The 14,235-nt window shown below is 40.6% G+C and overlaps 1 protein-coding gene across 4 annotated transcripts in view; it reads left to right on the top strand.

Moving 5' to 3' along the window:
- The window catches only part of pcsk6 (proprotein convertase subtilisin/kexin type 6), a 38,012-nt gene that overhangs the window by 1,136 nt on the left and 22,641 nt on the right, over positions 1-14,235 (top strand). For 3 of the 4 annotated variants that reach the window (XM_071472939.1, XM_071472937.1, XM_071472940.1), the window contains 11 exons: positions 1,646-1,750; positions 3,332-3,442; positions 3,535-3,678; positions 3,817-3,893; positions 4,768-4,856; positions 6,207-6,379; positions 6,484-6,696; positions 10,811-10,911; positions 12,493-12,596; positions 12,766-12,883; positions 14,009-14,197. In XM_071472939.1, coding sequence (XP_071329040.1) covers positions 1,646-1,750; positions 3,332-3,442; positions 3,535-3,678; positions 3,817-3,893; positions 4,768-4,856; positions 6,207-6,379; positions 6,484-6,696; positions 10,811-10,911; positions 12,493-12,596; positions 12,766-12,883; positions 14,009-14,197 — 1,424 coding nt within the window. Of the gene's footprint in view, positions 1-1,645; positions 1,751-3,331; positions 3,443-3,534; positions 3,679-3,816; positions 3,894-4,767; positions 4,857-6,206; positions 6,380-6,483; positions 6,697-10,810; positions 10,912-12,492; positions 12,629-12,765; positions 12,884-14,008; positions 14,198-14,235 lie in introns of those variants that run through there. The other variant, XR_011687228.1, reaches the window with a different exon arrangement.

The following is a 14,235-nucleotide window of genomic DNA, read 5'->3' as shown; positions in this document are numbered from 1 at the left end:
CTCCAATGTCACCACCACCAACTTTAACTTGTAGTTTGATTTAGCTCTGACCTCGTCTGACTGGTGAGTGTGACTATTGACATGGTTACATCCCCAACAATCTCTGTCGTCTCATTTAGATACTTGTTAGCAACTTATCAGGTATTTTAAGCAAGAAATCAGGACTGGGGGACTTACTGATGGATATTATGTCATGAGCTTGTGTTAACCATAGGCCTTATTTCAGTCATCTAACCAAAAACCCATTCAAAAAACCCAGAAGCTTCAGGACGAGGGAAGAGGGAGTGCTAAAATGCTAACTAATTTCAGGACTCATTCCTGCAGCTCGCTACTAGGACAATACTGAAATGTAAGCAATATCTCTCCTTAAATCTGATCTCAGAACAGCATTCTGTCCATAAAGGCTGCAATATTGTCTGTTTGTGTTCATTGTGTAATTCACTGCCCTCTTGTGGCCACAGCCCAGATGGCAAAATGAAACTTCTGGCTCGACATAGGCCTGGATTTTTGGCCTGGCTCATATACTTCCACATCTGGGCTGATTCTGGCTGTTATCCTCCAATATTGACTGATAGCTGGAAGATTTTCTGGCTGTGCACCAGCATTGGTCCAGATGTGGACGTAGCATCTGACAGTCATGCTGTATATGGGCCAGATTTGGGCCATGGAACCAGGCATATACAGAAGAAAATAAGCATGTGGCCCACATATGGACTGGATTTATTTTGCTACCTGGGAGTAGGCTACTGTCTCTGGTGGCTAGCTTCACTACCAGCTGTTGTATCTATAGTTTCTGTCATTGTCTGGGCCATGGCATGGCAAAAGCTGGGTGGAGTTGGTTTTTCTGTAAAGCCACTGATGAAAACCACTGATGAAAACCACAGACATTTTTTAAATGTACTCCAACATTACCACCACATTGAAAGGATGGAGTTTTCATAACAACCCAAAAGTTTCTCTTATTAACAGTTTATAACTGACAACAAAAAAGATTATATATACAGAGAAGAGGCGACAGCTATTCTACCTTCATTAGGAGACCACATGATACAAAATCACATGGTTTAAATGAGGAATTCAACATAAATATGTGTACATATATACTGTGTTGGCTACAGTCTTTATATAGGTCTTTTGTATGCATAATCTATTTTTTGGCTTTAACGTACTTGTTGTTCACAAACTCTTGATGAAGCTTAGCTAATCAGAAGTTGGTATCAAAACAGCTCTTCTTTTAGGTATTACATAGACCTATATGTAAAGTGTAACAAACTAAATGTGGTTGAAGGAGCTAAGGAGAGGATGAAGACAGATGTAGTCAGAAGAACAGTTCGAGTCAGAGTAGATGTAGTCTGAAGACTATGACTGCTGTGTGCCAGCTGTGCACATGTGCTGAGAATTCGGCTCACATATTTGGTACAGAGTCAAGAGAGAAGATGCATATTTATTTAGTGATGCAATATATTATATACAGATGGCCAAAGTGTGTTTTGAATGTAGAAAGGTTTATAGGATTTTTATTTTAAAGAGTCAAACCACATTAGTGTAAAAGCCATTTGTAAAACAATGGTTCAAATATATAGAGAGCTAAATGTTAAATATGTTTTATGTATTGTTATATATTATTGGTCATGTGTTTGATCAGATAGGAAGTCTGGAGGATCACTACCACTTCTACCACAGCAGAGTGGTTCGCAGGGCTGTGTACTCGCTGAAGGGCCCCCACAGCTTCATCCATATGGATCCCAAGGTGAGTCAAAAGTACAAAGAGGAGATGTGGTCACATGAACATTTTTCCCTCTTGTCTAAAACGTTCCAAGCAGGGCTGCCAAACCCAGCCACAATTTAGAGAACAACAATGGCAGCTGTTCACATTCTGTCCAACTGTATTCTCTCCATTTCATCAGTTCATCAGTGGTGTGAAAATCCTCTACACTTTGACTTTCTTACTTTGATTTTCTTCTGTACTTAAATTATAAGTCAATTATATAATCTTGTGCCCAGAGTTAAAAAGTTAAAAAGCAGTTAAAAACTGGTTAATGAGTTTGTAAGTTGAAACAGGTTCTCAGACTGAGGGTCAGTGTGGTTGTTTTCCCTGAAACAGATTTGCTCACTCCAGTGCTGATGGATGAGATACGGCATATGATATTTGTTTGGGTGAATTTTATTATCAGCTATTATGCATTTTGGTGTGAAGCCCTCATTAGAGTATGCTGTGAGGACACCAGGAGGTCATCCAATAAAGAATCAGCAGCAACACAACTGCACGCTGCTGAACGTCACAGCACAGTTGGTGGGCTCTGACTCTTTTCAGTTCAACAGGAGGAAGCACTCCGATCGCCCAAAGTTAAAGCAGCAACTAGCTGTTTTCAGGTCTGACAGAGCTGAGGAGAATCATTTCAGTGAGTTTCATGTGTGATGTTTCATACAGGAAGACAGCAAAAGCAAAAAAAATAATACAACAAACTATGGCTTAATTCCATGCTACTGAAGTTTTAGGGTCACTGTCATGCTGTTGTGGATTACTGAGAAAGTTCTGACACTGTGGTTGCAGAGGTTTATGGAAAGATTAAAAGGCTTCATTGACACTATTTTGTTTTTTGGCTGGGCAGCGACAGCGGGGCCAGGCCTATAAAAGTGAAAGTCGCTGACTGACTGACTGATTGATGAAGTTACATCATTTGTCAGCTGAATGCCACATGACTGAGTGTTAAGGTTGTTCTTTTAAAATGAATGAACAAGCAGTGTTGACAACTTAACATGTTGTCCTTAGATTAGCTGACTTTTCACACCATTTAGTGACTTTTTTCCAAAAAGCAGCCAGCAATAAATTTAGCAACTTTTTGGACAAACCTTTGGTGATTCTGTGAGATGACGTCGTTGTTATAAAATCAGCATTTCATCAGCAGCTTGAAGTGACTGCTGGTTAACATGGAGTTTTAATGAGCCGCGTTTCAGTCAGTGTTTTAGACTTGTACCGTTGTCATGACAACAGAAACAGGAAAACATGTCAATGAGAACAGCTTTATTGTGAATGAAGCTGCAGTAACTGATTAATTTATTGATTAATTGCACTGTATATATGAGCAGAGAGAGGAGGAGAGAAGCAAACAGATAAAGAGCTGAAACCAGCTGAGGCCCAGCGTGGTCCAGCCGTACACTAGGTTTCAATTTAGTCTTGCTTCCCCCTGATGTGTTTGTGGGTGTGTAGTCATGTAACTGCAACTGTGAGGGTTTGTTTTGTATTAGCAGGTATTTTACAAGAGATTCTGCAGAAAACAGTTGGGCTCTTTTTACTGAGTGTTGTTTCCAATTCCATCTCCTTCATCAGGTGGCCTGGGCCCAGCAGCAGGTAGTAAAACCAAGAGTTAAGAGGCACACCCTAAGTGAGCCAACCTTCATTGATTTCAATGACCCTAAATGGTCCAACATGTGGTACATTGTAAGTACAGGACACTGAATCATTCATTCTACTGTTTCCACGTTGACAAAACAAGATGAGATATGTGGTGTTTGTTGTATGCGTTTCCTCAGCACTGCAGTGACCGCAACAGCCACTGTCGCTCAGAGATGAACATCCTGTCTGCCTGGCAGAGGGGCTACACTGGCAGAAACGTGGTGGTCACCATACTGGATGATGGGATAGAGAGGAACCACCCTGATCTGGCTCAGAATTATGTATGTGTTATCTATCCAAATGTTTGTGATGTCATCACTACAACACTACACAATAAGAAGTGTGGTAGAAAAAGGCACAGGATGTTGTACTGTACACCTCTGGTGCCATTTTTTTTTTGTCCTTGTTAATTTCTGCAGGACCATCTAGCAAGTTATGATGTGAATGGGAATGACCATGACCCGACACCACGTTATGACTCCCGCAATGAAAACATGTAAGAAGGGAAAGCACCGCTGTCCTCCCCCCTGACACTTTCAGCTCTCATCGATCCTGTAGTTCCCCCGATGAGCTCCAGACTGAAGGGCCTCAGTGTGCTCACTTAAAAAAAACAATATCAGTTGAAGTGTACATTATATTCTGAATATTTTCACCACTTTATTTTGCTGTCAAACAGCCTTTTCCTTTGGCACTACATTTTCTATTCAACTGTTGAATGTCCATGTTCCTACACACATAAGCACACTGTTGTATTACACATATTATATATAAGTATCTCAAACAACCCCACATCAGATAACCCAAACTATTCCTTTAATATCAGGTTTTGATGTCCAAAGGCCCAAAGATTCAAAGACTGACGACGTGTCTAGACTTTTATATTAATGATCATACTATTGTTAAGCATAGACACCAGTTTCTTCACCAAGAGTTTGTACCTGTGATCACATAAACATCTAATCCACAGCTGAATGAAATCACTTCTTTATTTTTTTACACAGCCATCTTTGTGTTACCTTTGGGCTTCATCAGATCACATTATATAAAATGTGCAGTAGAACTGAAGTGGATGTAGATACTGAACATTTGAAAGCAATGTGTAGTGATGTGTTGTGAGAGGAGACAGCCTGTAGGAGATAAAGCAATCTGTTCTTCTCATTTGTTTTGGTGGCATCTACTCTCAGGTGTGTTAGCTTTGTGTCAGGCTCTGAATAATAATTCCTCTGCAGAGAATGTGAAGAGAGGAATGCCTCAAAGCTCTCTATGCAGGTGGTTTGATGACATCGCTTCTGTGAATAATATATAAAAGTGTTTACAATGTCAGGTTATTTTATTCCAGAAATGTTTGTCTGCCCTCTGTTTACATGTAGACATGGAACTCGATGTGCAGGTGAAGTTGCAGCAGCAGCCAATAACTCCCAGTGCATCGTTGGGGTTGCCTACAATGCTCACATTGGAGGTAGAGTTCTGTCCTTTTCTCAACACCTGCAACAATCAATGCAGATTTTTTCTTTATTGGCTTTTTAGCTACACCAGTAGTGAGGCTCTGCACTGTAAAAAACAAGAAAACAAAAAACACAGCAATTTGCATTAAATTAAGGTGAATGAGCTTTTCCACTATATTCAAAAGTTTTACTGATAACATAACAATTGGCAGCATAAACACAAAATGTTTGAGTTTACAATACATCCAAATGAAGTTGTTTCAATATTTTTTTTAAATGAAGTGTTATATACTTTGTTATTGTAACTTCACTGTAGCTTCATCCATAACAACTTCTTCAACTTTACACAATATAGATGAAATTACAGGTGAAATTAGTTACAATTGTAAGTTGAAGTGATGTTAACCAATATTATTGTGTCAACACAACTCCTTAGAATTATGTTAGAAATTCAAAAAGTTTAACTAAATAAAAATAATGATAAAACTGCCCTTTTGCATGACATCCCATTTGGACCGTGTAGATATTTCCTGTTTTATTTTGAAAATACTTACCTTGTGTGACTCTCCCTGTTACCTCTGCCTTCTCTGTGTATTTAGTGTCTGTGCTCCCTTGTGCTTCTGTTTAGTTGTGGATTTCCTGACTTGTGTTTCCTGCCTGGACTCCAGGTTTTAAGCCAGTTTTTGTTTATTAAAGACTACTGTATATCTCTGCACCTGCCTGTCTCAGTGTCTGCAGCTGAGCTCAGCTTGTCTCTGTTCCTACAACCTGAATGGTAATAGGTGCCCTGAATGTTTCTTTTTTGAGTGTGTGTGGTTTTGTGACTTGTTCTGTTCGTCTATCATTTTGGTCCATTAAATATCTCAGTACCTATTGAATGAACTACCTTGAAATACAGTGCAGACGTCCATGGTCCTCACAGGATGGATCCTAATGACTCTGATCTGAGTTTTTTAATCCAGCACCACCAGCAGGGCAGAAGTTCACTTATCCAGTCACATATCTCAAAATCCAGCACAAAGTTTGGTGCAGACATTCATGGTCACCAGTTGATAAATCCTAATCACTTTTGATATTACTTTTATTAAGGTCAAAGTTTTAATTGGTCCTATACTTTCGTGTAAATTCCTGCAAAACAAGCTTTAGCAGGCTAACATGAAGATGGTGACCTGCTAAACATCAACAAGTTAACCTGCTAACATTAACATTCAGCTCAGACGGAAGGCAGTGTCAGTTTGTTTGATGTTTCCATTAGTCATAACTCCACAGTGATGGGGCTAAACTAGCACGGGGTTAGCACAGACTCGCTGCCTTACATTCATTCAATTTGAAATTAGGATGATGTATTGTTACTATGGATACAGGGATTCGGATGCTGGATGGTGATGTGACTGATATAGTTGAGGCCAAGTCTCTGGGAATCCGACCGGACTACATTGACATCTACAGTGCCAGCTGGGGGCCAAAAGATGATGGCAAGACAGTGGACGGCCCGGGGCCACTAACCAAGCAGGCTTTTGAGCAAGGCATCAAGAAGGTCTGATGAGTCAAAAAGAAAAAACTAAAGTATTTACTTCCATAGATGCGTTTGATGTCGTATTAGATCTCAGCACCACTGCACTCTTTATTTATGTCACACAGGGTCGCAAAGGCCTGGGGTCCATTTTTGTGTGGGCGTCTGGTAATGGTGGTCGACAGGGTGATCACTGCTCATGTGACGGTTACACCAGCAGTATCTACACCATCTCCATTTCCAGCACCACAGAGAATGGAAACAAGCCGTGGTACCTGGAGGTCTGCAGCTCCATCATAGCCACGACCTACAGCAGTGGAGAGTTTAATGAGAGGAAGATTGTAAGTAGTGGACAAATGTCTCCTTCATCAACTGTAGCTCAGACTGTATTTAACATAAACAGTTTTCACACATGCTCTGCAACCCATAACATAAGTAGACATGATCAGTTGGATGGGACATTAAAATTGACTCCTCCCCCCAAACAAAGTCCAGGCAGCGTGTGATTGAACTCAGGTGTGAATACAACAGGTGTGAACAGGTCATTCAGGAGAATTCACAGAGAGCAAGCGGGTCTGTTGGTGTGTTCTTCTTTATGTGTTTTATTGTGGGTAAGAATCCCTCCAGTAGCAAACAGTAATATGAAAATAGGCTCACAGGCAGATGGATGAAGTGGAGAGTTCACTGGTTAGCAGTCAGGTGGCGCCAGAAGGGTGGGAGGGTAGGAAGTAAAACAACCATGGACACAGAAAGATAGGTGATTTCAAAATAAAACAGGAAACACAGAAAACACTGACAAATAACAAAGCAAGATGTAAAGACAGGAGCAGGGCAGGACGTAAAGGAGCGGTTCAGAGTTTATAATGAGAAGTGTGTTTACTGATGTTTTACTGCAGAGGGACATGGACGTGTGCAAGTGAAAAAGTCTGTTCTAATATGTTCTTTATAAAGTTGTGGGAAAACACACTGACACACTGATAGACCGTAAATAACAGCTGTAACCATGGTAACTGTATACAATGAAAATGGAGACAGCTGTAACCATGGTAACTGTACCCAATGCAGTTGGAGATAGCTGTTTCCATGGTAACTTCACACAACAAACATAAAGGGAGCTATAACCATGGTAACTGTACACAACAAAGTTGGAGACAGCTGTTTCCATGGTAACTGTACACAGCAAACATTAGAGAGAGCTAGAGTTGCACTGCCGTTGTCCAACTCAAAATGAAGGAATCTCTGTCTGTATTTGGATTGTCTTGATGACTGCTCATTCGATCGACTTTAGTGTGTGCTGCTGAGCACCAGAGCATGCACTGTGTTGACTGAAGTTGGGGAAGCTTCAGACATGGCCCTTTTCATGTTACTTGACATGAAGAAAAATTAACACAGATGACCTCCATAAATAATGATGTCACTAAAACTGAACACAGTTTGCCAAATGACTTAAAGGAAAACTAGATTAAAATAAGGAATTGATGCTGCTGTCGACCGTCATTCCACTTGTTCCCTGCAGTTTCATTCACATGGTTGGGCCAGCCGGCTCAGGTCTGATCCTCTCCTTGTGTTAACAACCGTGTTTCACTTCATGTAGATTAACAAAGAATAACAACTAAACCAAGACACTTTAGGGATGAGGATTTCATTGTGTCTCTTCTACTCTTGCTCACTCTGGCGTCTGCCCACAGAACGACTCAGGACAACCAATCAGAAATAATAACCTGTGATGGTGACAGTATGCTAGGATGTTGAGAACAAGCCACACTGCTGGAGCTGAGTCATGTCCTTGTTATTTCACTGATAACTGGCTAAACTCTGGTTTATTTGCTATCATTTGTTGATAAAAGGATAAAACAATGATGAAAATCTCATTATAGTGAAAACAGCTCTCTGGGCCACTGTAGTGATGAGGTATGAGGTGAGGCATGTACTCATGAAGCCAACACGTACAAAGGTTGTTGCAAGGTGTCATGTGTATGCAATGTGTGTGTGGATATGTGTGTGTGTGTAAATGTGTAGAGACCAAAGCTCAGAGGAGGCTGTGTTTGCTCAGACTGTGGTGTACTTCTCATGTAGAGAGTAGACGGAAAATAAGAGAAAAATGACCACATGAGAAGACGTAAAGATTCATGTTCACAACAGGCTGCCAGACACAAAGGTATTAATGCAGTGTTCTGCTGCGTTTGACAGCTAACAGAGAACCTGGAGCTGGGTCTGGTCTTGGCTCCAGCTCAGTGTAAATATTATGCTGTGGTTTGTATAAAACTAACCAGTTCTCCCTTTCAGTGTTTAAGGTGGAGGCCGGCGAAACAGTCAGGTCAGAGTGTTAAGTCCTCATTCTTCTGATCATGACTTTTGAATACAGAGGGATCAGGATCAGGGCCAGGGCAAATCAAAGATATAAAACAGGTCTGCAGAGTTCAGCAAATGTTGGTTTTGCTCCTTGAGGAGTCTTATATAGTCTGGATAAAGACCTCTGAATCTTTCAGAGATTCAAACAGACCTGGGGTCCGCTCTTAATCAGGCTCAAGGACTACCTAACCGCTTATAGATATGGGACTGGGAATAAGAGGCAGGAAGCAATCTTCCTATAACAAAACCTGAACAATAACAATTAAAGATGTGGAGGAGATCGACACAGCTAGAAAGGAAACTCTCGCCTTCCTTAAATGCTACTAGCATATTTTCCCTTTGCCCCCTCCCCCTCCCTTAGCCCTGTTTGGGACGGTCTCATTCACTGTGTAGGAGACAGTCCCAGAGCTCAGTGAAGCAGCTGTGCACTGCTCTTTAATGGAGGTGGGGTCAACCAGACACATGTTTGCCAAACCAAGCAGTTCGTCTTCATCCTTGAGGTTGTTTCCCTTCACTAATGTTGTGTCTGTGCTCCTCATTACTGCCACCTGCAGGCTGCAGGGCAGAAAAAAACACACCACTACCTGACAGTTAGAACCACAGTTAGGATTGTTTTTCCCCCAGAGGAGGCCTGTTGGTCAGAGGTGGACAGTAACAAAGTACATTTACTTCAGTACTGTACTAAAGTATAATTTTCCAGTATGTGATGTTTTTTATTGGAAACTTCTGACTTTTCCTCCACTACAATTAAAGACAAATGTTGTACTTTTAACATTTCTATCAAGTAATCTTACTTTTAAGCAGAACTTTCAGTCAGTGGAATGAATTTTCTTTTATTTTGAACACAATACACTGTGTTCATCACAGGAGAAAAAACAATCACAGCCATCTCCTCCACTGTCAGTCATGTTGTGTTGCTGCATTTGTGCCTTATCTTCAGTCCATGTCTGAAATTTTAGAAATACGAAAACAACAATGGCTCCCTTTGTTGATTAAGTTGTGTTTTTATCTCCATTTCTATCCTCTTTGTATCATATTCTACAACCTTTTTATTCCACAGGTTCTACAGTCAGTCAGTTTCATCAGGTTCTGTAAATGTGGAACAACACAACAATGTGTTGACATAAAAAGTGTACTTTTGTATACTTAAGTACTAAAGTATTTTTAAAAGCAAGTACTCCAGTACTTTGACTCAAGTAAACATTTGACTGAACAACTTTTACTTGTATTGGAGGAATATTAGACCAGGAGGATCTATACTGTGACTGAAGTACTGGAGTTGTGTACTTTGTTGGTTCAAGGTCTGTGGGCACTGTTCAATGTTAGCATGACTCACCGTGCACACAACCTGTGCCTGGCTGATTCATTGGCAGATAGAGGGCACAAATATGCCACCTCTTCAGTGAAAATATGTGACAATGATTTCATTTCATTTCAGTTTAGTTTGGACTCTGGGGACAGGAAGCAGACCTGTCCCAGACCATCTGAGAGGTCTGGACAGTTCCTCACAGAATGATCAATGTCAGAGAATCAGTCACAGGAGACAGTTTACTGCACAATGAAGTACTTTTACTTCTGATACCTCCAATACAGATTTTGAAAACAGGACTTATACTCATTTTACATTGTTTTGTTGACACATTTACTTCCTGAATTTAAAATGTTGCACATTTCCTCCAAGGTCTCATGATTGATAAGATCAAATCATGTCCTGCTCATTGAAATAGTTTTTCAAGTGGATGCAAGGAGCCGAAATCTGATAAGGAAGAAATGGGAGGCTCTCATTGTCTGATTTTTTGTTTTATTTTGTCCGTGAAAAATTACAAAAGTTTATGTAAAAGTTTATTTATAGACGTCATAATGAATCTGGAGATTTGTTTCTTGCCGCCTGAATTCAGCTTTTCAATCAGCATCGCATTTCTCCTCAGAGCTTTTTTACCTTAGTGGGGACAATGATGTCAATAACATCTGTGACATTAGAACTGAAATTATATACAAGTGTTTTAGTTTCTGTCTGTTTGAATATTTGTGTATATTCTGGTCAAATGTAGTGAAATGAAAGGCTTACTATAGACTGGTCAGTGCGTTTGTGCTCCCCTGCAGGTGACCACTGACATTCGGCAGCGCTGCACTGATGGTCACACCGGCACGTCAGTCTCTGCTCCCATTGTGGCTGGAATCATAGCCCTTGCCCTGGAGGCCAAGTCAGTCATGTTTTCTTTGTCATGTTTTCATAATCATCTCATTCTGTGTTCACTCTTCACCATCTGTCTGTGTGTTTAGGTCATCCCACCTGAATGTGCTGTGTCAGACACTCAGATACTACACAGTCAAAAATATCATTAGGTCTCTAAAGTAGTGAAATTTTTTCCAATTTCTTTCTGAACTTTTTTCTGAAAGTTTTTGTCCTGATTGACACTGTATGTTCCAAACATTAAGTATAAAATGTTTCCTGTGACACTCAGACTCATGTGAAGGGAAATAGAAAATAATGTGGCCATTATATTTTCCATTACCTTTGTGCCTAAGAAGAGCAGTTTCTTTCCTGTTCCCCTAGTAACAGACGTCTGATGCAGTTCAACTACAGTCCCACAGACATCTCTATCCCAAGCCCATTGGTTCATAATAAAAGTGTAAGCGTGTAAAACGAGACAGAGCTTTTCCTCCCTGTTTCGACCTCACATTGACAAACAGTGTTTCAGGTCAGCAAAACAGAGATTTTTAAAACACTTAAAATAGTGCTTATTTGTATCCATGTGGACATGACAGACATTACTGGGAAATGATGACATCACACATCAATTTGTGTATCACTATTGTTACTCTGTACAATGCACATGCACTTGAAATAACAATAACAATGGTTCATTGTTGTCCACAGTTTAAAGTCCACTAGAGGTTACTGTTTTAGACCAGGTCCAGTCAAACCAGACTATTGCCACCCACTGGCCCAGCATGCTTGTTTGACTTTTTTTTAAACAGAGTAAATATAAGTTTTGAAACATGTGGACAAGGTCTTTCCCTTAACAACAAAGCTAATGCTAGCTGGGCTAGTGTTGCAGTATAAACCTCCACAAAAAGCAACATGAAAAAACCACCCTCCACTGTTGTTATACAGTTGGCATCAATAATGAGGTTTAATGTTCACGCAGTTTATTTCCACTGTCCTTCAGTATTACAACATTAACCAACATTGCTCCAGCCTGTGGTTACAATAGACGTTAGCCACATTAGCCGCACCAAACTCCAATAGCAAGTTCAAAAAGTTAACACACAAAATAAAGAGTAAAACCTACAGATTGAAGTCAGGTTGAAACTGAGGAGAAACTGTTTCCTTTAATTTTAAAAAGGGTTCAGTAATTTCCTGCAGCAGCTGGACTCGTTATAGGAACTATTTTCAGCTGTGGAGTAATAAAAATTTGGTGACAACTCATTTATGTGTTTTTAATGGCTCCTGGAAACTAATGAAGCTCTGTGGCTCAGAAGACCTGTGATAGACAGGCAGCACCTGTTAGTATATATATTTTATTGCTGGTGTCCATGGGATTTTCTGCCAGTAAGAACAAAAACAGAATCATCCTGATCCTTTATGCTTCAGTTAATGACGGTGTCTCACTTCTTCCTGTATCGATGTGAATACACTGTGAAGTCTGAAGTTGACCAAAGGAAGAGTCTGCCCAAAACATGTCTCTGAACCTGGTCAAACTAAAGAAACTGAACTGAGTTAAAAGCCAAACAGTGCTAACAGAGATGGAATGAGCTGAGCTGTGTGTTTGTTTCTGCAGCCTTTTGCTGACGTGGAGGGATGTGCAGCATCTTCTGGTGAAGACGTCTCGGCCCATCCACCTGAAAGCTGATGACTGGAAGACCAATGCTGCTGGACACAGAGGCACACTGCATTCTACTTCTAATACTAACATAGTACATCCACTGTTTTATACTTGAAACACTTGAATACCTGAAGTATTAAACTGTTGAAATTGTAACTGTACTAAAGCCTTAGATAATTACAGAGGTGTGGTACTCTATCCTCACATTGCTCTGTGTCTTGCCATCAGTCAGCCACCTGTATGGTTTTGGTCTGGTGAATGCAGAGGCCATGGTGCTGGAGGCTACAAAGTGGAGGACTGTTCCTCCTCAGCACACCTGCAGTCAGAGACCTGAGCGACACACCAGGTGAGATGAACCACAGGCAGGTGCAGTGAGTGGCTCACAGGACTGAAACTCAACCGGCTGGACATGAGCAGAGACTAAAACTGAGGACATGTGATGACCTTTTGATGGCCAGTGGTAGACCACCTCTCTGTATTGTACTGTCCACACAAAAAAACTGCAGGTCTATTTTCTTTTCATTTCGGTATGTGCTGTTTAAACTAGGATGCACACACTTCTTGTACTTCCTTCAGGCAGTGTAGACATAGATCATTGTTTTGTGGCCACCCACTAATAGACGTCTTCACTTCAACAGAAAAACCAGTAATAAAAATAAACTAATAAATTACAGTTGACAGAATCAGTTCATGTCCAGGAACACAAATTTTAATCTGGACACAAACTGTACTGTGCGTTGCTTTAAACAACAGCTGCAAACTTGACTTGGAGGCAGGTTGGCATAGATAGTGGAAAGGGCTGAGATCTCGATTCAGTCTGTGGTTTAGGTAAAAAAAGCTCTTTGGTTGAGGTTAGTGGAAGATGATGGTTTAGGTTGAATGAAAATAAACAGGTTGTATCTGAAGTCACTGTGAACTGTTTTAGTTTTAAACCAGAATGATGCAGTGGTCACTAAAATTAGATATCTTTCTGTCACAAAAACAATGCAAAATTACTGTAAATGTACAGGATGACAACATAAATGTCTTTACTATTTCACAAACTAAAAAACTCATTAAAAGAAAAGGACAATTGTTGTATTTGTTGTAATTGTGTATCTGGACATGAAGTGATGTGAGAGTGGGTTGGAAGAAACACATTAAATCATGAAAGTAACATGATAGAGACACAAAATATTTCCAGAGATAAGCACAGCCATCAGTTCACTTTATCTCCAGGCAAAGGGAAATCTAACAGGGGCTTTGTGTGTGTGTGTGTGTGTGTGTGTGTGTGTGTGTGTGTGTGTGTGTGTGTGTGTGTGTGTGTGATTGCAATTCCAGGATGGTTGACAGATGTTCAGGCCTGGAGTATCTGTGTGTTGTTAAAAATATCACATTTATCTGTTGTTCACAGTGAACAGATAAAAATGTTTTATGAATCATTTTTATAAATCTATTCAATGTAATTTCATAATGTTTATGGCGCTTCCAGGTACATCCATGCTGGCCAGAGCCTGAACAGCAGCATCACCACCTCAGGGTGCTCAGAAGAACCTGAGCAGCTTGTGGACTACCTGGAGCACGTGGTGGTCAAGGTTCTGATAGCCCACCCGCGACGAGGGGACCTGGAGATCAACCTCATCTCTCCATCTGGGACGAGATCCCAACTACTGGCCAAGAGGTGAGAACTGGGCTGCACACACTAATGCACACAGCAGG

Source organism: Trachinotus anak, unplaced genomic scaffold, assembly GCF_046630095.1.
Source record: "Trachinotus anak isolate AG129_WGS33_773 ecotype Australia unplaced genomic scaffold, CSIRO_AGI_Tana_v1 ptg000042l, whole genome shotgun sequence".
In the NCBI taxonomy this organism is placed as follows: Eukaryota; Metazoa; Chordata; class Actinopteri; order Carangiformes; family Carangidae; genus Trachinotus; species Trachinotus anak.
Note: the sequence above shows the minus strand (reverse complement) of the source record. Positions and strands in the feature narration are given on the sequence as shown.